This window comes from Polypterus senegalus, chromosome 12 (genome assembly GCF_016835505.1).
Source record: "Polypterus senegalus isolate Bchr_013 chromosome 12, ASM1683550v1, whole genome shotgun sequence".
Classification (NCBI taxonomy): Eukaryota; Metazoa; Chordata; class Cladistia; order Polypteriformes; family Polypteridae; genus Polypterus; species Polypterus senegalus.
In genome coordinates this window covers 112,563,883-112,590,769 of record NC_053165.1, presented here as the reverse complement: position 1 = coordinate 112,590,769, position 26,887 = coordinate 112,563,883, and the positions used below count along the sequence as shown (strand labels likewise).

Here is a 26,887-nt window from a genome sequence, read left to right as displayed (position 1 = left end):
CCTTTGTCAGGACGTCTAGTTTAGTTTCCATCATGGACACAAAGCACTACTGTACATCTGGAAGGCCTCTTCTCTCACATTCTCTTTCGTGCTTCCACCCGGCATATCTGAGTCTGCAGACCAACACTGCCAGACTGAACAGCAGCTCCTGTCAGTGCCCCCTTGTCATAGGTTCTCGTCAAATTGCTGTCCAGTTCTGATTTCCTTGTCCATCTCCTATCATCACTGACTACTGTTGGTTGATGTTGTCCAAATATTGCACTGTGGCTTTGGGAAACATCATTTCACACCACTGTATCACATACCCAGCTATGTGTGTACTTTAGATGGTAGGACACTTGACTTGACTTGACTTGAGACAATTCTGAGGGGCTCACAAACCTTCTCGCACCCCTGTAAGCCACAGCCAGTCCCGGCATGATATTAATAATGATGATACTACTACTACTACATTGTATTTACAATGCACCTTCCTGTACTCAAAGTGCTTGACAAGATGTCAGGAACCACAGATGTTTGTCATCAACTAGACTTGAAGAAAGGAACCAGAAAAACGAATATGCACTTGGTTTTGTACAGGGTGAAGAGAAAGACTTGGTCATCCGAGGAAGCCAGTCAGTCATCAGTGATGAGACCAACAACGGTAAGGCAAGAACAACAAAACTGGGCAGGCAGTGCAGGAAAGGCCAAGGGAGGAACACAGGAGCCCGGCTCAGCAAAGGCGTTTGTCCTAATCCTGGGCTCAACTCGAGGCAGCACGGCTTCGCTTCAAGTGGAGCTCCGTTCCAGCACTGCATTCCCCACCACTGCCTCCAGTCACAATTGACCTTGACAGCGAGAAGATGGAGTCCATCGGTCTGTCTGTCTGTCTGTCCGTCCGTCCGTCCTCTGCGCAGCACCTCCGGCTTGCTGTGGCGCTAGAAATAACTGAGACAGCTCAGAGTACACAGTAAAAGCCAATATCTTTACTTTAGTGAATGCAGAATACAAATTTGTACAACAATCTCTAGCATATTGTAATCATTCGATAAAAAGTTCACTAGAATATTTATTTTATAATGAAGATAAAACAACACATTCAGGGAAAAATAAAACGCAGGTTAACTTAAAATTCTCGTCTATTGTACTTTTTTGAAACATTTTGTTTCATTTATGGCAACAAAGTCCAGCTTGTGCCGCCAAACGGTTTGAGTCTCCAAACCGCAAACAGCTTTCCAAGGGAACTAAAACCTACAAACAATTACCAAATACATAGTTCTGTTTAAAAAAGCCATTAAGCAAAGCAGTGTACTCTTGCACAGCAAAGTGAAGAAAGTTTTCTACAAAGTTTTAATTCCTTTCTTTCACATTCAAATATTTGTGCATTTTCAGTTTCATAAATAGCATCAAAACCCAAGGAGCTGTTTGTCGGAGTTCGTTTTCGTTTTCTTTAGACTTACTATGTATTTCTTGTGTGCACACAACATAGTAACACCAAAACAAAGGCTTGCAGAGGAGGGGGGCCGTAACGTATTCTACACATTTCACTGATCCTTCACAATGTTTGTATCGGCAGTTCTAGAGCTAAACGTACGTCGCTACTGCATCCTCCTGCTCGTGTCTTTTACGAACACGCAGCCGCGTAAACATATGGCTAAAAAATCCCAAATGAGCGATCCAGTTGTGCTGTTAAATGCTGGCTTTTTTTGTAGAGTGAAAAACTAATTTCCCCAAAAAGAACAAAACAACCCCCCATTGTGTCAGCACTGCGTGCATCGGCGCCTCACTCTTAGAGCTGCACAGACGTGGCTGTCAGTCATTTCTGGCTAAAATGGCCTGAACAAGGTCGGACGATCCTGTTTTATTCAGGCCGACTTTGCAGGCAAAACAAAAAAAGCAAAAAAAACAAAAAAACAAAAAACCGAGGGTTACAAAAGGAGAACATGAAAAATGGCATCGTCAAAAGTGAGGCATTCAGAAAGCTGAAGGTGTGCGCCTGGCGGGATGAGCAAAGCTTGAAATGCCAAGTAAGAGCCAACGTTCGAAGCCTTAGAAGGCCTCCTCCAGACGTCAGTAAGCACTTAAGGGCTGAGGGTTAACAGTCTCGAGAGCAATTCGCCCAAAATTGAGTAAACATTTGGATTCATGGACTGAAATCGATGCAGGTGCAAGCCAATTGGCGGCCACTTCTCACTCACACGTCGCTCTCTCGCTCGCGCTCTCATTCAGTAATATTGTATTACGAGTCGGGTACGGTAATGGATGACTTTCAAGTGCACCATCAAGGTTCTGCATAGATAATTAATTTCTAATTAGACTGTGAAAATGATGAGGGCCCTAAGTGTCATAAGAAAAGGCACACAAGAATATAGACAGCAAATTCAAAGAGGGCACGCAACAAACGGCCCCGACCAGACGAGGTGCATGCGGGCCTAGCGTGACGATCATTGTGGGTAATGGCTCAGGTGGCAGCCACTATTGCAAGATGAATGGAAGTACTAAAAGGGAAGAGAAATCGCTAAAGCAACGACACCCGCTAGTGTCTGAAGTGGCGGCATGTCAAACATAACTGTAATCTGTAGGATATCCAACATCAACCACCTCATTCTTGAGTTCAAAATCTCACAATGACTCTTGTGACACAAATGCAAATCTAAAAAATACATCGCGGTGTTCAGAAAGTAAGCTGTGTCGTGGTGTCTGGCTTGCGTTTTGTGAACAACTAAAGGTCGCCTAGCACTTCCCTTAGAGGCTGGAAGAGAATCAAGTTCAGTCATCCAAAGTTAGGAACGCGCATGCGATGTCAGCTTACTGACCTCCATGTTTCCTTTCTCACTGACTGCATTTCTACTTCAACATTAATGAAGACACACAAGTACAGCTATACCTCTGAAGAGGGGTCAAAGGGGAAAATGGAAATGATTTAGTGGCGGGGGACTGTGGCGGGCTGCCTCTAGCTGCACAGTTTACTCAAATGATTGACTAAAGCGCACACGGACTACACAGCGGGGTGTTACGTATGGGCTTGTACTTCAAGTGAGAGTGCGATTTGGTTTTTTCAATGGATGATCTCTAAAGCGCCATAACAGGAACACCGAGTGAAAACTCCACGCATATCAAATGTCGCTCGTATGCTGCGTTTGTGCATCTGCACGTGTGGACACCGCTGTAGTTGTAGTGAGGCTAACCCCAGGTACTTGAATTCCATATCAGCACGAAGACTTAACTTATAAATGCGTACTTTGGCAGAACACGTTAAATAATTCAGTTTTCCAGCACCGGCAGTGAATACGGGGTGAACTCAAATGCTGATCTGAAAAGAGGAGCTTACGGTGGCCAATGCATAGTCCTCGCTCACTACGTGTGCATACAGCATGGCCACATTCGCACACTGCGCCACGCGACAGACCAGAGGTTACAATATGTTATACAAAGGCGGAATTTCCCTTTTACACAAAATGGGTCCCCTGCTTTTATTACTCTCCCTCTCATTTTTGTGGGTACAGTATGAGCGAGCGGAGGAGTGTGCAAGTGACTGTGCACCATAAGGCAGATCTCTGCATTGGAACTGGTAACCTGAATCGCTTATGCCGTTTCTTTATTGCCCACCACCCTGGAATGGAAAATCCCGGTTTAGAAAATAAATGGCTGGACGGATTCAGTGAAGCTTCACATACTGCTCACTATTACAGATCTGAAAAGACACACTGAGGACCAAAGGGAGAACACAGTTCTAAAATGACCCTTTGAGAAAAAAGAGCAGCGTGTGAACAATTTAAACTTGCAGAAAGTACAGCATATTTAACAAAATATTAAATATTAACCAGTGAATACTCTACTCATTGAAGACTTTGCCTTGTCAAACTGGCATTAATCCACAAAAATATACCTTTATTCTTAAATCTGGTGATGGTACCATACATACGTACCAACACCAAAGGTGATGTATGTATATTTATATATATATATATACTGTATATATTTATTTATATGTATATATCGAAGTTGCTATATACACAAAACAGAAAACAAATTTGGCTCAAATTTCAATATACAAAGAAAAAACAAGTTCATGGCTTTTAACGTCACTTCAGAGAACTGGCGGCTTTTTGTTGTTTTTTCTTTTTCATCTTCCTCCCAATTAACAAGATGAACCCCACAGCAATAAAAGAAAAGCATCAACATACAGCTTTGGCTTGTATAAATAATTCATATCTGAAAGTATTTAGGACTGTTTAAGTTCCATATATACTGTAGTTAGCAACTCAACCGGGTGCTTGTTTTAATAAAAAATATACAGTTTGTGATTTACATCTTATTTTTAATATACGTTTAGGTAGGAACATAAAAAGACTTCAAACCACTTTTCCAATCATAAATTAATATATTAGATATCTAAAGGATTTCTTTCTCGTAAAGTATAGACGTCTCAAGGTTTTGTGACATCCATGCTCCCCAAGAACGCTCACAATACATTCCGTCTTAAAACCGAACTCCATACCAGTGGGCCGCCTCCATCTTCATAGGATTCTATTGCTCACTTATTATGTGGATTCCTTCCAGCATGATTACAAAAAGGGCCGACTTTAGGGTCTCGCTAAACTGATCATGATTGGGCTCTCCTGCGCCAGCATGTGAAAACAGAGTGAGGACCCCCGGGTCTTTGATTGTAGTTTTTTTTTTTGTTTCTTGCAAATGGATAGTTTAAAAATAAAAATAAAAAAAAGATCAAACCAGCGATTACCAATAAGTGCCAGAATGGACCAGTGACCACAATTCTTTTGATACAACACGTGGGACTTTGTTAAACATACATTACATTTGCACCAAGTACCTGATAACATTCACTTCATGGTCTTTTCCTCTTCATTGTGTGTTGGTGTATGATGTAGATATGTCAGGAAATTTATTTATAGTAACTATTCAAAAAATAAAATAATTTAAAAAAACAATATCCAAACTGAACTGCCCAAGCCCCTACCCCACCCTAGCCTAGATAGTGCTGGCAGAGTGCAGGTGATCGATCCTCTCTTATGTGACCCAGGTGTCCATGCGCATTCGTTTCACGGAGGGGCTCTCCCGGTCCTCCCCGCCAGTAGGAGGCCTCCCAAGCCCCAAGGGTGAGTGGAAGTCCACACGAGGGTCCTCTCGGTCACTGCCTTCATACGAGCTGCTGGAAGAGCTTAGGCTATCGACAGGTGAGCGACCCATGTCCTGCCGTGAGAGAGGAGCTTGTGGTGCAAATCCAGATGGTGTCATACGGTCTCGAGGAGGTGAGATGGGCTCTGACTTAATGTTGATATTCTGATTGGTGTTGATGGAGAGGTTTGAACCCTGAGGTAAGTGACCACCAGTACTGCAAGGAAAAAGAAGGAACAAAAAACAAACAAACAATAGTGAGCAACAGTGAAAACGAGAACTCTGAAACACACTGTGGGGTAGTGAACAGGGGCTATCCCACTACTGACACTAATAGAATTCCCATATTACTCTTATATGTTAACATTTACACACAACTGTAATCTTAGCAAAATCTACTAACTCTAGATCTGTCTGACCAACATTCACCTTACTGGAGGCTCTACTTTCCTTCTTCCTGACTAGGCCATCCGGCCATAGGGCCCTCACTCCAAAAGCAGGCCTTAATACAGGTCAAATTCCATTACAATGAACTCCCAGGGACCTAAAGATATTTCATTATAATGAAAAGTTTGTTGTAATGAGATTCTGTATTTGTTACTATAGTGCTTTCTTTAACTTGCACCCAGGCGTTTGCAATCATTTCAATAGCTTCTTTCACGAAATTTTAATCTCCTCCTGCCTACAAGTTATTCTGACGAGAAGTTTTCTCAGCATTTCCTTGCGATAATACACTTTCCCAAAGCGCGATTTCAGCATCTGTAAGATTGTTTGTTCGTTGCCGGGGCAGGGCAAAAACAGGCTCATAGCGCTGCAGTGAAGTGACACAGAAGCAAATCATAAAAGATCGGGGTCGCGCTATAAGTCCCTGTCTTGCACCCCAAAACACGAGGCTGAGTCTCAGTACTTTACTTCAGCTTGAAACAGGAAAGGCACACTTATTTATTGTAGCGTGATCTGCCACTCTGCTATACACAGACACAGCAGTCAGGCTGCATCACCCATCGGTATCTTTTCGGTTTGCTTTGGCGGAGCGACACAGCATAGCTGAGAGACGCAGAATATCTTTGAGCCAGCTGTTGCCCCGGCAACAGATAAACACTCTTCCATAGATGCAGAGATCGGATGTTCTTCGGTGTGTCGTCCAGTTAGGGGAGGTCCCAAGAGAGTTTACAAACCTCACATTTTCTTGAATGAGTGCTGCTTTAATAGGAATGTTTCTTGAACGAGCATCACTGAACCACATAAAAACTGCTTTTTCAATGTCTTCAGATGCAGCAGTTTACATACGTCTGCAACCTGAGATTTTTCTTTTTTTGCTTGGTCTTTCAAGAAAGTTGACAGCGTCGATGGCGAAATTCCAAATTCACTGGCAACGTCTTTTTTTTTTGCTGCAGTTGAGAGCTGCAAAAATGTGAAGTTTTTTCTAATATGAACGGTTATTGTTTTTTCGTGCCTGTCATTTCTATAGAAGGGCGACAAGGAGTTAAATTCCAATGGATGTTTTTTAAGTGTTGACGAGCAATAAGCAAAAGGTATCACTAAAAACCGCAGGAAACAAAAAGGGCAAAAAAAACCCAAAAAAAACAGTACGAGGAAAGTTCGAAGAAAGAAAAAAAAATTACAATGTTTCTGTTTGGGGATCGTTGTGCACAACTGAGCTGCGGCCACAGAACTAGCTGCTCTCCAGATGATTCATTAAGGCATTTCAAGGTCTTTTGGGCACTTCGTTTAAATGTAAGTATCTGCTTAATGTACTTCATAGTAACAAGATTTCTATATGCTTGCATCATATATGGGGAAACAGTCGGGACCATAAAAATACTTCGTTGTAATGCAAATTTCATTATAAAATATTCGTTGTAACGGAATTTGACCTGTATCCTATTCTGGGAAAGGTTAGAGTTAAATTTAAAGAGAACCTCCATTCGTCCATCCATCCATCAATGTATAACCAACATAACCATGTTCAGTGAAACGGGCTAAAGGCAGAAACCGACCTTACTAAAGGCATAATGGTGAGAGCCATTTTGAGAGTCCATATTGTGGATTGCTCATCCCATAATGTATCTGTCATGGGTAAGCCTACAAAGAGTACCAGGTTTTTCACAACACATGTTTTAGGGCATCCGAGGCACACAAGCCCCCTCACACAAAATCAAACTTATCATCCTAAGTAGTGATCAAAAGAATAAGGTTATTCAAAGAAAGTCCATGGGGTTTGAGTCAGGACGAGGGGCTGGGCCTTCTGGGAGACTGTGAGCGTATGGCCAGAGAGGAGACAGTTCAGGTGACTTGAGCATATGACAGGGATGCCTACTAGATGCCCAGCATTGGATATATGGTCCAAGCCAGGCCCACTGGAAAGAAAATGACTGGCAGATTTATGAAATGCCAGGAAATTACCAGATGTTATTTTGTCTGCGAAGTTTAGTCTTTTGCAACCTTGTACCTTATGAGGAAAAGCTGACTGAGGTTAGCCATAAAAGAAAAATGATTATTTTTTTTTCTTTAATGAGAACTGATAGAAACCGCATTTATATTCCAAGGTGAGTAACAGACTGCCTCTGCGTGATATATTGGTCATATTGAAAAGTTAAGATTTTACAGGAAAACTGAGGCAGTGCCTGCGGTGGGCTGGTGCCCCTGCCCGGGGTTTGTTTCCTGCCTTGCCCCCTGTGTTGGCTGGGATTGGCTCCAGCAGACCCCCGTGACCCTGTAGTTAGGATATAGCGGGTTGGATAATGGATGGATGGAAAAGGCAGTGCCAACCATATTTACTAATGTCTTCTAAAAGCCACTTGTGGGGCAGCACAACAGGGTTGAGTGTCAAGAAAAGAGAAATCACAAAATGAAATTGAGCTGTCGGTTCAGCTACCCCCTGAAGTCCAGTGCTCCAGTACCCGTGAAAGGCCGGACAGAGTTGCTGTGACTACTTACATGAGGGAGCTAAGAGCAGTCTGCCCAAGGTGATGCTGCTGCCAGGCCGACATGGAGCCGAGAGACAACGTCCCTGGAGAGTTGAACCCCTGCAAAGATGAAAGATCGGCGCTGTTCAGGGAGTAATCTAAGAGAGGGGAAAGAAGAGGGGTGGAGGGGGAGACATTCAAATGTTTTATATCAGTTTATATTAAACCCTCACATCCATAAACATATTATCTTAAAATTGTGGACCATGCGACTCTGTTTGTTCAGTTTGTTGTGGCAGATAAAAGTGGATGAGCAATACAAGTGAGCCATCCACTGGTCTGCACAGTAGTGGTCTTGTGTGGTGACTGAAACCCCTAAAAGTACCCTGCTGTTCCAAATCTTGTTTATCCCTTGAGCTGCAGGATCTTCCCCTGGCCTGGCAGGAGGATTTTTCTGTAATTTAAAAGCATGAGTCTCTGCTTACTAGGTGACAAAACTTAAAATATTCAAACTAATACACCCCACCCGATGTTTTGTGTAGTTAAGACAGCACAAGCAAGCTGTGGACTCCAAAAAGTTTGAAAGAAATTCAAATGTTAAAAATATGAGATACCCATTCCTCAATTTTGATTGGGCCACTCTGAAGCCCTGGGGTTGGTGAAGAGGTGCACAGAGAGGCTCACCGGTATTGTAGGCCGTTGGCATAGCAGAATAGACAAGCCCTTGTGGCGGCAGACTTGGCGTGGTCACAGACACCACAGGGGTGGCGAGTGGCTGCGTCGACTGTGAACTGCTTATCCTCTGGACATTCTTTAAGACAGAAATACAAAGTATAACATTTAAAAGCAGCAATACATAGACATGCCATTATGTCACTTTATCACACACTCTACTAATTTTAGGATTTAAAACAAAACATCTAAAGAAATTTAAACAAGATCAGAATACAAGGGAAAAAATTGGCTTCCTAGATCACTGCTTTTATTAAATGTGTGTATGAGGACACAGTGACTTGTGGGGGTCTGCATGTTTACAGCCACAGGAAGGGGATTCATTGAGCTGTAGGTCGCCATTCCTGTAGTCTTTTTTGCCACCACACGTTGCAGCCATCTGAGAATTCTTTAAACTGCATTTCTCAGTTTGGCCACTAGATGACAGTCTTTCAATACATACAGCTCCTTACTAAATAATAACCGGGAGACTGAGTTTGGACTTAAAAATAAATGAAAATGTGAAAATAAACTCAACTTTTGAATAGTCTAGAATAAAAAGGGAAACATTACATTACATTTCTGACTGAGCTAAAAGCAAGTCTGTGTTGTGCCAGTAGAAGAATGACTGTAGCTTTCCAATATGCAGTACAATTCCTGTAGATTAGCAGGCCAAGTCATCTGCTTCTCCATTTCACATCCGGTGGGACAACATTATATGTAGTCTAACACTTTCACCATTAGCTTTACTTTTATGATGTTGACTCAACATTCTGCTAAAATTAGGCCCTTTTTCCCAAAGCACATGCATTACTAACTGTGCAGTGGACCCCGCAAGCATGCAACCCCTGCTGTATTCTATAATATATTACAATATGGCAGACTTGGTGAAGACAAGGGTGTGGCAACTAAACTTGGTGCAATCAAGCAGAACATGCAGACACAAACATACAAACAGCCAAAGGACAAACACAATCACTCTTGGCACAAGTGGCATCAAACTGGCTTGAAACAGAGCAAGGCCTACACAGCTGCACATGTCTGCCCACACATTTTTGCTCTGTCTTTTTAAATGGCACATAATGTGTGCATCTGAGGCCAGAGCAGCGGCGTCTCTGGACGCAGGCAAGTGCAGGTCAGATACATCCCCCACTAGTGGTTTTTTTTTTTAATGATCTCAGGGGGGATGAAATCATCAAGGCTTAAATGAGATGACATCACCCACTGGGTGAAATCATCGTTTTCATTTTAAAAATGCACATATGACTACAGTACATGGGCAGAAAAAAAGAGAATAAAAACTTTTGTGTGGCATCTTTTGCAGCACTTGTTTGAACGTAGTGTCCTGCAGACTAAAGGGCCAATTTCAATCAAGCCTCACTTATAGAAGGGACGTGAAGGCAGACAGAGGCCTGGTCCACTCCGCTTGGCTGCATCTTGAGAACGAAATAGAAGTCAAAATGTAACCAAGACAACAAGATAACAGAGAGAAATGTCAGTCTTGAGGTGCGCATCAGCAGCACAGGACACACGGCATGGCCATCTGCTCTGGTTCAAAGTCGCTTGCCACTGTTCCCTGCCTCTTTAGTCTGTGCAGCTGCATTGAGTGTACTTGGATGAAGCCAATGGAAGCCGAAGAAGGAAGCTTCTGTGACACATTTGCAGTAAAGAGCAAGCCCTTTGTCATTTGAATATAAAGGCTAACATCTTTATACCACATGGTGGTGGTGGTGGTGATTTTTTTTTTTCTCTCTCTCTTTTCTCAGGGAACAGTGACCTGCTTCTCCGATTTTCATTCTCCACAAACTTTCTCAACTCACCAGATCCATTTCATCCTCCTCTGACTGCACCCAATAAAAGACAAAAAAAAAAAGGATGACTGTTACATTCACACTGTACCCTGCAAAACAAAGAAAGGAAACACCCGGCTACCTCTTTGTTATAATCAGAGGCACCATGTAAGGAGTGAGCTAACGCGTGAGTGAGCCAGTGCAGTGCCTCAACTTGAACTGGGGTCCAGGGAGAGAATCTAGAAATGAACAAAGGCCAGCAGAACTGAGCCTGGGCCTCAGCTTGCTGTTAGCATCAGTCTGAGTTCACTGTCATAAGATGAAAATGTGTTCAGGGCATGTCACTCTGCTCATACAGTCATTCTCAGGTCCACACCACCATAGGGAGAACATGCAAATTTCATACACATGATTTTGACTGCAGTTCAGCAAGTTAGGCAGCAGTGCTAACCATGGCACTGGCATGTCACCCCTCTGTAGAAGCAGAATTTTTGGCATCATGTCCCCACCGTCACTCGCCTCCCTTTGAAGGTAGCGCTCACTATAAATGAAGCCGTAGACCTCCTGCTCCTGCCAGTTGTGTCTGCAGAGGATCCAGTCTGTTAGGCTTGCCCTCCTGTCCTCAGGTCTGTATAATTTTCTCATTTTTGAGGTGATGCCATTTTGGGAACTACTGGGGTATGAAGCTGTTGCCAAGCAAGACCACTGCCTACTCAGTGCCTACATGATCAGGACCAGCCTTGTTAAAAATAGAGATTAAACACAAAATCACACAAAGAAAACGTACCCAGCACCTGTGGTTGAATGAGATTCTGCCATCAATTTTTAAATGATGCCAAGAGCATCTCAACTCCAGCGTACTCAAGTTAACTTATCAGGCTCGCTGTCTTTGAAATACACTACTGTGGCCTTCTTTTCAGAAACAGCTAAAAAATCAATATGGTGTTTATCTAATAAAAATTAAAACAATATAATAGCTTTGTAGAAATCTTCATGTTTATGACTTTTATTGTTTACAAATTATTAGTTGTTTCAGGGCAGGGCAGGAAGCTAAGCACGTGTGCTCTCACACTTCCAGAGAGTGCAGGGCACAGTGAGTTAGGGGGTGGGCACTGCTGCAGGGTCCAGAATCTGGTCACCGTCCCAGTGCCATTTGTACATTTATCTTATGCTTATGTGGTTATTCCCAGTTTCCTCCCAAATCCCAAAGACACATTTGTTAGGTTGTTTAGTAACTGCAAAACTGGCTTATGTGTGTATGACTTTGATATCCAGGGTGTGCCCACCCTGAGCATTATGCTGCTGGAAATTCCCTCTGGCACCCTTCAGTCAAGTTCAAATACTATATGGACTTAAAGAGAGCCATAGAAGTGGACAGAAAACTAGCAAAAGGTCACTATAAAGTTCATGATGGTGGCCTGACAGATGAGGATTTGGGGTCTATATCCATCCATTTTCCAATCCGAACACAGGGTCACGGGGGTCTGCTGGAGCCAATCCCAGCTAACACAGGGCACAAGGCAGGAACCAATCCCAGGCAGGGTGCCAACCCACCGCAGGACACACACAAACACACACTAGGGCCAATTTAGAATCGCCAATCCACCTAACCGGCATGTATTTGGACTGTGGGGGGGAACCCACGCAGACACGGGGAGAACATGCAAACTCCACGCAGGGAGGACCCGGGAAGCGAACCCGGATCTCCTAACTGTGAGGCAGCAGCGCTACCACTGCGCCACCATGCCGCCCGATTTGGGGTCTCTACTTCCATTTATTTTTTTAAGACGTGCTCTACATGTTTTTGTTGCTGAATATTTTAAATTGCAATTGGCAGCCTCTTACCTTTGTTTCTTAGCCATCCTATAAATCTAGAAAGGCATGCTGCTCCACTCTTTCACTGAAACATTTCAGAGTCACCCATTAAAGTCAAAGAAATGAGGCATGCCCTGCTGCCACGTCTATTTATCTACAAGGTGATCTGATGAAGGTGCCATCCACCTACAGTGGAGTGTGGCTTACCGAAGTACTTCTTGGTGTGCCTCAGATAACTTTAACACCACCAGACTAGACTAGGATTCATAGGTCATCCACAGACTCTTGTGCTGCATGTTTTATAAGGCAGCATGGACTGTAGGAATGCCAATTTGCCTGCCACAAAGACAGTCACAATTTTTCTGGTGCTTTGTTTCTGTTTTTCTTTGTTATACAAACACAGAACATGGCATGGTGGTGCTGTGGATCAGCAGCTGCCTCAGTGGTCCTGGGGCCCCAGTCTAGTCACTGTCTCTACGGACTCTCATCTCCTAACAAAACCCAAAGATACGGCCTGGCGTGAGTATGCATGACTGGGTACTTAAGTGTGTGTGATCTGTGAGAGAACGGTGCCCATCCAAGGCTAATTTCTGCTGAAGCAGGCTCTGTTTCCCTGAGATGCTGTGCCAGACTAAGCAGATTGTGAAAGAGGATGATTTACACCTTACAAAGTAACACAAATTCAGGACTGAAATATAATGTAAAAAAAGGTTACCGTGTTTATGGTTAATTTTAACACAAAAATATCAACCAAAACAGGGCCTATTTAACACGCTACATACTTGACAAACAAAGCTGAGCACGACCTCTGCTTAAGAACAGAAAAGAAGGACTTCATTTACTAAGTGTATCTTTCTGTTAATAAAAGGGTTCTTCAAGAACAGTGCAACTTGTCACCAATAATAGTGGACAAATTAAAATAAAATGTAAACTAATTTGGGGAAATGTAAAAGCATGAACATCATGGTACACATTTTCACATAAAGCTGCTATATAAAATAAAACAGATGGAGACCCTGCTGGCAACTTGCTTGAATAGTAATCTTGTCAAATTGCTCCCAAGGCTGTTGTTTTGACGTAATTGTTTATTGTGTTTAATTATCTGAGCAGAGCGCTCCCTTATATCTGAAAAAGGCCCAACTTCAAGAGAGCTTGGAACACAGAAGCCAGGGCACAGTGGACCACCTAAAGAGATCTTCCCTGCATCCATCTGCCTGAAATGGCGCTTGAGGCCAAAGACTCTGAGTGACGGCCACACTTAGGAGGAATGAGGTAAAGCAGAGGTAACATGACGACACCGCAGTAGTGAGCCTTGCTAATATCTCAGGTGCCTGATAATGATTCAATCACTGCTGCCATTGCAGCCTTCTGAAAGTCTGTCACCTGGCACGTATGGCAAGACAGTCTTGGTTTTTAATGCTTTTCTGTTTGCTTCATTTATTAATTTACAACTGTAGAACAAGAACAAAGTGCCAGACAAAATCTGAGATGTAGTGTCTATCTACAGCTTAGCAGTTACCACTTTTAGGCAAAAGGCCACCTGCAGCACAGGCTCAACTAGACACTCAACTGAATCCCAGGGCCTTTTTATTCAACCGTTACTTTCACATCCAGCACCAAGCAGGCTGTACATTAATGGAGTCAGCGGGCAGTGCTGTGCAAATGTGCTTCTCCAGAGCCAAGTGCTAACGTATTTAGGGAGTACTGGTGTAATGGTGGTGTCGTGGGCCAGGCTATTTTGACACACAGTAGTTTTAGACTGATAGACACTGTTTGTCAAGGATGGCTGGTGGAAACTTCAGGCTTGACGAGGCTGGCCATCTCAGGGTGTGCTTTCTCTTTTCCATGCCAGTTCAGGAAAATGGCAGCACTCCACGCATCCACATTCTAGACTAATGGGCAGAAGAATGTATGCCTAGAGCATTTAATTTAGTCACTATAATTATAATGATTAAAGAAATGTACCATTTAATTTTAAATAAAGTCTCAGGAAACACCTGGGTCTTTTGCTTTTTTTTTCTTCTCCTAAAGCCTCAGCACATCTGGCGAAAAACCCTTAGCCATATTAGTGAAGCCTATCAAACAGTGAAATAATAGGGTCACGAGACTGGAATTTATAAATATGAAAATATTTTGGATCAGCTTTTGTTTAGTAGATTAACTTACTAATGAACTTGTACAACCTACATTATACCATTTCCAAGTACATTACATTTTAAGTTCAAATACTGGCAAAATGTTACCAGTATATGTGAAAATATACCCGGTAATACAAAAAAGAGAAAAAAGTGCTACTTGTGCTCTGTGAAGGTGGGTGGCTAACGTGTGGCAGCTGTGTGGTCGTCTTTCAAGTAGCCAGCTAATCAGCAGATGATTAAAGCTCCGCCAGTTCATGTGATGCCAAGCCTTTTGCTGCAACTGATAATTGCAGTCTGCACGTGTAACTTCAGGTTGTCAGCTGGTGACAGTCCAGTGGCAGCTGTAAGCAGAGAACTGCGCTGCCTGGCAACAGACCAGCAGTGAGAAGGTGGGCTACTTAACTTTGCACCTAATCATTAGTGTCACTTCCTTGTCAAGTACACAAGGGGATGACAGTCAGCACTGTTTAAAAAGATGGCTGCAGGGTTTCAGTCCCGTACAGGAATTGCAGTGTCAGAACCACAAGAGTATTGCAAGCCTGAGGACCAGTGCCTGTCTTTGTTTTGCTTACTTATTGAACAAAGCGAAATGCCACTCAGCCATGCATCAGTTTCTCAGGAAAGTTAAAAAAAAAAAAAAAATGTTTACAAGACAACACAGTGTGGTTTAAGCATCTGGATCTTCTTTGCAGGACATTTATGAGAGATTTGAAATCCAAACCTAAAGATGATCCTCTTGCTTTTTCAGTTGTCTGCTCATGCTGCTTGTAAAGCTGAGTGTCTGGCATTAATTCAGTCAGAGAAGTGGAACAGCATCTTTCAAACTTCACCACTGGAAAAATGTGCTGCCACATAATTAATTGTCAAAGTTCAGATTTTATTGAAACTTGAATGTTTTTTAAGGTGTTTGTGCTGGGCAATGGAACATTACATGACCCGACAAAAGTGGGGTCATCTTACTCTAATAACAGTGAACCTCATTAGACAGACATTGTCAAACTAAAGATTTTGTTTTGGACCATCTAAGCTCCTTCATTGTAACAGCACTGGCAAGTAGCTCCAGTCATTAACAGATGGCTGTAACAGAAAAAGTATGGGAGTAATGCTTTATGAGATTATGTAGAGAGTTGGGGTGACATTTATAAACAAGCAGCTGCTGTAATGCAAACCACACTGTAGTGTAATGGTGGTCACACAACAGGTTATGCCCACTCACTCATTTTGTGTCACTAGGAAAGCAATATCCCAGATGGTTGCTTATGACAACACAAGCAGCTCTGCCATATAATCTACTGTATAAATATCATAGTAAAGAGAGGTTGATGGTCAGACACTCACCAGTGGAGGCATCATGCCTTTGCTAGAAGGAGGAATGACGACACGCAGGTCTGGCTTTCGGTTACCCAAGGCCAGAGATCCCCCTGGTGGAGGTGGAGACTTTGTAGGCATGACTTTACCTAGTCCATTCCCACTTGGAGTACCCAGTAGACCAGGAGAGCCACGTGGATTCACAAAACCATTGCCTGTAAAATAAAATCAAAGATATATTAACTTGTGCACTGTAGCTTTTTGAGCTCAATCAGGTGAAACTGTAAATAGCTGGCATTGCTGATTGCTTCTCCTGGCCTATGTGGCACTGGTGAGAAGATAACAAATACACTGGACAACACAGCAAATAAAGTACACAGGCCAGATAATTCTTATTGATTTGTCTTTCTAAAAATTTCCAAATGTAGGCAGTTTTCCTTAGAGAGAGAGAGAGAGAGAGAGAGAGAGAGACATACCAGCAGACTGGTTAAACTGGTATATAAATAGCACCCATCTTTGTTTTCTGTAGTAACTCATAATAGTAGGTGATCTAACAAAAACACTTGCAGCCGGGAGAGGAAACCCAGATTAGCACCCATAAAGGAATCAGAGCCAGGGGACAACCCCACTGGAATGTCATTGTCAAAGAGAAAGACAAGGAGTAGAAACACAAATGGGGGGGATTGACATGCTGCAGTCCTGCTCAGTTGCCTATTCATATGTGAATACAAAGTCATTTGCATTTTTTGTTTCTTTTCCTTATTTAATTCACACTACTTTTACTCCAGTTTCCATTTATTCAGTTACAATAAATACCCAGTCAGCATCACCTTTAATAATCAAAGGACAATGCTACTCTAAGGGTCAGCTTAGTAGAGGAAAAGCACCTCATGTACATTTCAAAATGCTCCATTTTCCATTCTTACTGCAAATTTCCTTTTCAAAGTGCTAATAAAACTTTGCGAAGGTGGCTGGGAAGGTGCCAAGACACACTTCACCATCTCAAGTGTTAGATAAAAAAGGAAAAAAAAAAAAAAGTAAAAATGAGAGGGAAAAAAAGGTGTTGTGTTGCCATCTGTTTGTTTGCATTGTTCAAAGCTCCTCCAGGCTTATGGTATGCATTCATGTTACGTGGAATGCTTCCATTTTCCAAAGCTGCTGCTTTAAACTTTGAAGTCAAAGAAAAAAAAAAGGATAATGTAAAAGCTGAGAGTAGAGCTGTGACGCTGACTTGACACCACACTGCAGAATGGTGAATGCAAAGCAAAAAAAAAAAAAATAGATTTTTGCATTTGTGAGCATTGCCCCACTTAAAAGTGAAAGATGTAGAAATGTTTATGTCTGACATTTACAGATGGTCACATCGAGTGATCCGGGTGCTTTGTTTTTCTTAATCATCTGTATATGTCTTGTATATATTTTGTATATATATATATTTTTTTTTAAAATTATATATAATTTCACTTTCAAAGGAAATACTTTAAAAAAGACATACATATCAACACACACACCTACCACATCCAATAAAGAGTCGCTGCACATTACGGAGGTGCGTGTGTCTGGATCTTCATACAAAAACATCTGCTGCATAATGTTTCATATCTTTTTAAAGAACAGACTGTAAGCATGTAGTAGCAATCTGGAATTCATTTACTATATTAAACAAATTAGTCTTTTCCTAAGCAAACAAGCCATTGCCATGTATGTTCTTTGATGTTATACTAAAATTCAAACTGTTACACTACATGTTTCCTGTATTCTTTTGACCCCGGAATTAAGGCCTGTGTGCTGATTTTAATCCCAGGTACTTCCTGCAACTTTTTTAACTGTGAGTGAAGACTTTTGTCCCCTAAGGCATGAGGAGAAATGCTAAAGAGTCAACTAAGTGGCAGAGGGAACAGAGGAGCCCAGTGAAACCAATTTGCAACTGTAACCCTTTAACACTACAGTCTTGTGAAATCCAACCACATAACTATTCAATTAGTCACACATCTTGAGACATAAACTGGAAGGAGAGAAAGAAGAAAAGTATGGCTGCCAAGCAAATAGCAGATGGCTTTGTATGCTGCTGAGATACCAGTGGTTTCAAAGAAGTCACCAGAACTGAAGTTTACGGCTTTCAGCATTGACAGCACAGGATGCAGTATTACTATAAAACAAATGAGAGACCATCCAGTTTTAGGCTGTCGTGGTGAACACAATTCAGTGTCTCATTATCCTTTCAAGTTACAGCAACTATGCACATTTTCAAAAGATTTTTCATATCCTCAAAAATGTAATAAGTGAATGAATGGCATTATGCTACGAGGATGTTCCTCTTCACAAATTAAACTCTGGAAGGAGCACAACTCTTGAAAATCAAACTGCCGCAAAACAGAATTCATGCTTACTGGCACTTAGCCCAGCTTAACAAAATGGCGATCGTTTTCAGTCACTGTAAGTGATGGTGCTATTATACCCTTAATGTTCTGTAAGGAATCTTGGTCTCATTTTTGATTCCTTCTTTTCTTGCTCAGCTCACACAAATCAGATATATAAAATTCTTTACCATGTACTGCACTGACTAGTGTAGCTCTCTGCTGGCTGGTCCCCTCTTTCTAATTTCTCTCTTACCTCCAGTTAATTAACACTCCCCTTCAAGACTCCTCCATCACATTTTCAGCATTGAACACTTAAAAGTTGGTTCTGTTGGTCTTCTCTGTCTCTCTTTGTTTTCTAACATTGAATGTCCTGATTTACGTTGCCTTGCTCCGGTCTACCTCAGTTACCCACCGTCCACCCACTCCAGTCTATGGATGCTGGTAATGTGGTCAGACCCCAAACTAATCTGTGAGTGACAGATCCGACTTTGGAAATAAACCAAAATAATTTAAATTGCTGAATCAATTCATTTTTTTTAAGACAGCTTAAATCCCACTTGTTCAAGATGGCACTCACTGTACCATACACTGAAATGCTTACCCCTTCTGTCCAGATCCATATGATGGTACTCTGTGTCATAAACTATGTCATTTTTGTAGTCTTCCAACACTTTGCATTTTAATTCTTATTTTTTGATTTCTTGTGCAAACTCAGATCTTAGGGTTTCATTATTTTATTGTTTATTGGATGTTTAATCTGTGGCGGGCTGACGCCCTACCCGGGGTTTGTTTCCTGCTTTGCGCCCTGTGTTGGCTAGGATTGGCTCCAGCAGACCCCAGTGACCCTGTGTTAGGATATAGCAGGTTGGATAATGGATGGATGTTTAATACTCTGTGTCATCTATCCAGTGAAATTGATTGATGAATTTCTGTGCTTTGGCGCCTATTGTGTGTCCCTCTGACCACCTGTGAACCTCTGATATGAGAAAGGTGCTACATAAATAAAATACATTATTATTAGTATTAGGGATGCATGATAATATCGGATGTATATCTGTATCGACAGATAATGGATTAAAATAATTTTATCGGCATCGGACCGATGACTAAATTGGACCGATAATTCAAACCGATACTGATGACGCATTCACTGTGTTCCGGATGTGCCAGACGTTTAGGCGACGCTGGGCTACTGTGTGAAAATGTCTGCAGTGTGGAAGTTTTTCAAAGTGAGTGAGAGCGACATAAAATATGCCATTTGCAACACTTGTTCGACTAATGTTTTGTGCGGAGGGACCAAAGTGCACAATTTCAATACCACCAACTTAATTACACACTTGAAGACACGCCATCCTGACAAATATACAGAATTCCTCAGAGCAAAAGAGGAGAATCCTGCTCCACCGCGCACAAAATCAAAAACTACAGTTACTCAAGTTGATCAGTTGAGAAATCAAAGAAATTTGATAAAGATAACCCTAAAGCTCAAACAATTACTGCAAAGGTGATGGAATTTATTGCTCTGGACAATCAGCCATTTTCTGATGTAGAAGATACAGGATTTTGAAGGCTGCTTGAGCATCTTGAGCCCTTTTACCAGATACCCAGTTGCTGTTTTTTTTCTGACATAGCGCTTCCAGAGTTACATAAGATTGTGGAAAGTCATGCGCACAAACTCCTTGCTAAAGATGTCACAGCCATAAGCTTTACCACTGATATATGGATATTTGATACGAGTCCTATTAGTATGCTTAGTTTAACTGCTCAGTGGATTGACCGCAAGTTTGAATTGCAGAAAGCAATCTTGCATGCCCAAGAATGCTCTGGATCACACATGGGTGCTGCACTCTCTGTGGCGTTTAAAAGAATGTTTGAAACATGGAAAATACCCAAAGAGAATGTTCATGTAGTATTACGAGACAATGCACGCAACGTTGCAAAGGCAATGGAGGAATGCGGGATCCCAAGTTTGCCATGTATGGCTCATACTTTACAGCTTGACATGAATGACGGCGTACTATCCCAGCGCAGCGTCTTGAATACAATAGTGATCGGCAGAAAAATAGTCCGTCACTTTAAGCATTCACAATTAGCCAACTCGCATCTCAAAACTATACAAACTGAACTTGGTATGCAGCCAAAAATGCTTCAACAAGACGTTTCGACTAGATGGAACAGCACATTCTATATGCTGCAAAGCTTGCTGGAGCAGAAAAGAACCCTTGGGGCTTATGCCTATGATTTTGAGTTACCTGCAACTCTAACGGCTAAACAGTGGGGTTTGATTGAGAACATAATCACACTCCTTGCTCCATTTGAACAACTGACAAAAGACATTTGCCAGTCTGAAGCCTTGGCTTCTAACGTTATTCCCTCAGTTAATGCTTTAAAACGACTGTTGATTAAAATCGCTTGTACTAACTTCAGAGTCAAAACCAGTAAAAGCGCTCTCTTGGATTCTGTAAACAATCGTTTCACTGATATTTACACAGAATCCATGTACTGTGTTGCCACGATTGTAGACCTGAGATACAGCTATTTTGATGCAGATGTAAAATCACTGGCACTCAAAATGTTGCAAGCTCAGATGAAACTTGCATCAAATGAAATGCAAATGAGTGAATCACAAATAGATGGTCCACAACAGAAAAGGGCCAAGATAAATGGCGAGGTGGCATGCACGCTCTTTGAAATGTACAACGAAATTTTTGAAGAGAACAAATTGATGCCTCGGGAAAACAGCCAGATGACAACAGATCTTTACAACATTGTTTTAAGTAAATAACTAGGGCTGCCGGATCAAATATCACTATTCTAACATAATTCGAATGTATAAAAAGTCTTAGAAGGCAAGAAAGAAAAACAGCAATCGAATGTAAAAGAGTGGTACATTGGTTTTACCTCGCACTAACTTTGGCTTCATGTTACTTAAGACGTGCTGGACACTACTGTGGGATTTTACAGATCTGTTTTTGCACGTAACTTTTTAGGATCAGCCTATACGTGTTTCTAAATTGTTAACCCATATTGTTATTAGTCATTAGTTAAACGGTCTGGCATCTTCTGTGTTAAACACACCCATTTTAAAGATCGCTAGTTTTCATCAAGCAACTGAGCCAACTATAGCATATGCTCCTTTTTATTCATATTTTGTTCTGTGCGTGTTAACTAAATAAGTTTCATAAATAAACACAAACTCGTCTTACATTTTTTTGTTACATTGAAAAATGCTGTCTTCTAATAATTGATTATAATACACAAAATACTTAAAAGACCTCAACAAAGTAACATTTAATACACTTGTTTCATTTGTAAAACACTTAAAGGGTCACAATGCTTCAGTTTATTTACTGTAAAAAAAATAGACAGGGATATAAGGTCCTCTGGCCTCTAGGAAAAAAAGGAAAAAAATGACTGCATTTACTTTGTTTAAGCAATCACTGACAATTTTGTTTGTTTTTCTTTTGAACACTGTCTTCAGAAAGTGTCCGTGCAGTGTGTGTCTTATGTTGCTTTTTGTGCAAGAGCCAATCACATTCATGGAAGCCACTGTTTTCACCTGAGTCTCTTATGCAATAATGAGCAACTTGTAAGCAGATGAAGATCTACAGTGAAAAGCAAAATATTAATAATAAAATATTTCAAAAAACAGCAAATACAATACAGACATGCATTCAATTCAAATGCCATATACTTATTTTTATTGTAAGGATTCTAATCTTAATCTGACAGCCCTGGTAAAAGCCAAAATGCAGATCTATCTTTTAGATATGAAAGATGACACAGAATATAATACTGTATATGTATGCATGCTACTCAGCAGGTGCAGGGATTTCTTTCTGAAGCACCAATCCTGAGGAATGAAAATCCACTGAAATACTGGAACAACTGGAGTCGGTTTCCTACCATTGCCAAAGTAGCACACAAGTTCCTGTCATCCCCATGTACTAGCGTGGATAGCGAGAGATTATTCAGTTTGGCTTCTAATGTGATCAATGAAAAGAGAAACAGAATTTTCTGAGACAAGGCAGAGATGCTCTTGTTCGTTAAGAAAAGCCTCCCCATCATGCTTAAAAAATAGAAAAGAATGATAAAAAAAGTTATTTATTTCTTTACTGTTGTACGCTTTTCTGTTTTTAAAATTATAGATTGGTTAGACTTATTCCAAGAAAAATGTGATATTTAATACTGCAGACTGTAAAACAAAGGATCACATAGCCAGCCAAATGTGGTTGAGCAGAAGCCATTTTAATGATTGCAAATAATCTGCAAAAGATGTTATTCTTAAGAGGTATTGCTTATTTCATTGTCCTTGTACATTTTTTTTTTCAGTTTTCATTTTTTCGATTATTGTTGAATTTGTTTATTTGTTCCATCAAAAAGAAAAGTGTTATTTAAAGCAACAACCTGCAAAACTGTTTCCCATATAACCAACAGGTAGCCAGCCAAATGCGGCAGATATCATTTGTTTTTAATGATTGAATGTGGTGTGCAAAATTGTTATACAAATAAATGTTCACTTTGTCTGTAATTCTTGTCCAGACAGATCAAGTCTCATTTTTCTCTGTATCTTATAAATATGTATATCGGTATCGGCAGATAAGTACATAGACATTATCGGATATCGGCATTGGCCCAAAATTCCCATATCGGTGCATCTCTAATTAGTATTAACATAACATGTAAAACAAAGAACTCTCTGCGTGGAGTTCTTTAAAGATCACAGTGTATCCTATTCTTTTCTTTACTATAGCGATGCTATAGTACTATGCCAAATGGTTATTCTTTTATGCCATGTCTCTAGGCAATGTTGCAGTTTTTTCATTACAGAAGAGTTGTACCACACTACAGGTTTATTTATATTTTCTTTGAGATTGTTAATGTCTGAGGTTTATAATTATTGTATGTTCTCAATGATTAGCTTCAAGTGTTTAACTTTTTTCCCCACCCAAAAGCGGAGAATACTTAAAAATGTTATTTACTGACATTTAAATCCACTCTGATTGGAGGCCCATTTTAATTGAGCCGCTCTTCTGAAACAAGTAGGCCTGCACAAGCCTGAGAATGTTGGTCGACGGACCACCCGCCATCACTGCCGGTGGCTCACATCCTGCTTATCAAACACCTTCAGACATGCGAGCTAGTGAGATGATCGTGCGCACTATGGCGCTCCTCAGAGTTCAGTGCTGCGACCATTTCTCAAAACATAATTTACATTTTCATAAGGATGTTAATTACACTCTGTTGTGTTTATTAATAAATCCAAATAATACTTCATTTATTTAGCCACTGATTAAATGCTTTAGCAGAGTGAAACAGTGGAGGAATGGAAATTACTTCTTGCTAAACTAAGAAAAAACTTTACTTTTTAAGTAAATTAAATGTGCACATGTTAATAGCTATAGAATCTTTTAGCTCTTAAGCAAAATCTTTCAGGGTTCTAAATTCAGACAGTAGATACTAATCTGTTAAATTTGTCAGAGAATTCCTCTCATATGCAAGAGCCAATATTTCCATAATCATCTTTTAGAGCACTCTCATTCAACCATTTATAAACAACCTAAAATGTTGACTTAACATTTTTGATTCTCTTATTTGTTGCTTTTTTTCTCCATGTCATAAACAGGAACATCTAATTCATTATTAATATTTTTATGACGATGGGGCATCGCATATACTATAACGTAGTTCTGAAAACAAAGCTATTTAACTAGAATGCAGAGTTGTTAAAATTAGGCTTTTGTTAATATGATTTTATTAACGAATGAAGCACTGAAACAAACAATCAGAAGGATTTGAGCAAGTGAAGAGCAGTTTGCTGAACCTATAAATGGTGGCCATAGAATGATAATACGGCATGGGCTGAGGTCCAGAATTAGAACTGACAGGAGCCGCATCAGCTGTCCAAACTGACAACTGGAAGGCCTCCTCAGGTGGACAGCAGGGTTGTCCTTCAGACTACATCAAGACAAAGAGGTACTGCAGCTAGAAAAGCACAATGGCATCGCAGCAGAAGGTAAATATCCTTTTTAATATGAATGGATGAAATGCAGCCAGCGCCTGCAGGAAAAAGTTGAGGCGTCTACATACGTACAAACAATTCCAAATGCAAATTCTCAAAAGAAACCACAGCTGTAATTTTTAAGCATTCATACATGAATGTGTTCACAAAGGTCTTATTGTTGTTATTAAAGCAGAAGGCTCCCTGATGCAGAATAAATTATACATGTGCAGCTTGGCAAATCTTTCCTACTGAATTGGCAAATTTAATCTTTATTTTATTTTTTTTTTAGCTCAACATCATTCATTCATTCAAAAGGTTCTGAGAGACGAGTCTGGCATTAAAAGGCGGGAGTGATGCATCACAGACTTTTTAAAATCATGCATTTTTAAGAGGATTTGCTAAATAATTTAGAGACTTCTGAAATTACATTACATAATAAATTTTCTTAAAGTGAACTGGTTACTTTTTTTTAAAATTTCCTTCCCAGTTGCTTGCTGCTCAGCAAAGAATACACAATAGTTGTGCACCATCCTTCAGAACATAAACCAGGGCTTCTCAGTGCAGGTGCCCAAACTACCCCCAGAATTCCACACAAGACACCAGCTAGCGCCTCACAGTGCACGTAGCCTTTGACTGCTCTACACGGCAATTACTGCGTGTTTATGTGCAACTACATCTAATCGGCAGTTCACATCTGCTGCCTTTTGTCAACACTCCACATCCAGTACAAATTCACTCGGCCAAAATGATCAATAATTAACACACCAATCTAAAGGAAACAAAACACATCTTTTGTAATTTTTTAGCTTCAGAACTGTAGACATGTCAATGATAAAATCTTCATGTGACTGTATAATTTTCCCTATAGTTCACATACATTTTCCAGAAGTGGTTGAAATAAGGATTGGTTGCTTTACAGTAACATGGCCTGCCACTAGCGAATTCATCCGAGGGGGTCACAGATTAACACATAAACAAATCTGCTTCTTGATGCATTCTATTTTATGTAGGCAATCATCATGAAAGATGCTATAAAAATGGATCGACTTTCTGATCTTGATTTTTGTAATACTTCCCCTTTTAGACTTCCCTTTTGGTAGTTGAGCTGGACATCTCCTCATTTCCAGTGTTTCTAAAGCTTTCGTAGTACAGTTATTTTTTTGGAAGTCTCCCACCATCCAGTTTTACTCTAGGCAACTTCTCCCTGTGATTGCCCCACACACTTAACCTGTTTAGTTCCAAAGAAGCCTTCTTCCAAATCTACATTTCTCACCTCTAACTTCCTTTAAAACAGACCTCTTAGCCCCGCTGTCTGCCCCACTAGCAGGGTCATTCAGATAACTTGGCACTGATTTTATTTTACAAATTTTGGGAGAGACCAAAGAGGGCAACTTTAGAAGAAAAAACATTTGCATAAACCAAAGAATAATATCTCTGAAGACCAGACATCATGAGATGTCAAATCATTCTATAAACTCGGGCCTTTCTCTCATTAGTGGCTTCTTCTCACAAAACTGCCAAAACAAACCCACTCCCTGCTCTCAGTCTCTTCTATGTGGACAAAGCACAGAAAGAATGTTCAACCCTAGGCAACAAGTTGCCACAGCTTATTGTTATACAACACCAAATCAGAATGGATTGAAATTAACTTTCTGACACTGATCAAGAGAAAAAGAGGTACACATTATTTACATATAAAAAAAAAAACTAAATAATTGACTGCATAGGTATTCACCCTGTAATATGTCATGTTATTTTCTTAATCCAGACTAGGGTCGTGTTTTGGGTGGGGGCCAGAGCCTATCCATCCCCTTTAATATGATGGTGCAGTCAACTGAAAACAAATTGGTGTTGTCCTCGTAACTCTTAACTAAGTGGATGTCAAGATGGTGATATCAGTCATACATACTGTGAAGAGTCCTCATGGGAAGTGCAGCGAACCAAGCAGCTACAATTAGTAAAACATAGCCCTGGATGCAGCATCCTTCAAAGACTTGTTTCTTCATCACAGTAACTCAAAGAAGCAAGAAGGCATCACTGGAAAGGATAGCAGTATGCTGATGTGTATACACAAACAGAATCTCACACACACATCGGGACAATTTACAAGATGCCAGCCAGCCAGACACACACATAAAATGTCTTTTGACTTTAGGAGGACACAGATCATATTAAACAGATAACTCTAATACAGAAATGCATCTTCTAACGTGTTGACTTAGCAAATCAACATGAGATGTAAAAATCTGATGTGTCCTTTCTGAAAGAACACTTTACAAATAAATGGGACAATTACACAAACATTTAATGTATAGGTTTAATTACATCCATGTCAATTTTATTGCACACTCCCAACACTCGACACTCCACCAAACTATGAAATTTGTAAAAATCTAAAGCGACCAAATTACTAGCAAAGTATAAAAAGTAAAACAATCGAGACATTTCTTTCATGTGATACTGGTTGTGGATTAGTGAGCCAGCACAGTCTCGACCACCACTATTGAAAGGAGCCATTCAGAGCAGGAAGGCAGTAAAGCTGGCTTGTCCTTGCTGTTAATTCGTATTTTACTTGGACAGCACACTGTAAAACTAAATCTCATTTACAATGTGTCACTGAATGTTATAAAGCCAAGATCCAATTAATTAAATCCAGGCATATCTGCAAAGTCTCTTTAAACCTTAGCCAGAGACAGATAATGCATGCACATGAGGAAGAAACTGCCTGAAAGTA

The 26,887-nt window shown here is 40.7% G+C and overlaps 1 protein-coding gene across 15 annotated transcripts in view; it reads right to left on the bottom strand.

Moving 5' to 3' along the window:
* Window positions 1-945: 945 nt before the first annotated feature.
* mef2aa (myocyte enhancer factor 2aa) overlaps window positions 946-26,887 on the bottom strand; it is a 534,066-nt gene continuing 508,124 nt past the window's right edge. For 7 of the 15 annotated variants that reach the window (XM_039773279.1, XM_039773284.1, XM_039773277.1 and 4 more), the window contains 5 exons: window positions 15,820-16,004; window positions 10,559-10,582; window positions 8,712-8,838; window positions 8,059-8,185; window positions 5,011-5,335 (listed from right to left, as the gene is read on the bottom strand). In XM_039773279.1, coding sequence (XP_039629213.1) covers window positions 5,011-5,335; window positions 8,059-8,185; window positions 8,712-8,838; window positions 10,559-10,582; window positions 15,820-16,004 — 788 coding nt within the window. Of the gene's footprint in view, window positions 5,336-8,058; window positions 8,186-8,711; window positions 8,839-10,558; window positions 10,583-15,819; window positions 16,005-26,887 lie in introns of all 15 variants that reach the window. The other 8 variants (XM_039773276.1, XM_039773281.1, XM_039773286.1 and 5 more) reach the window with 2 other exon arrangements.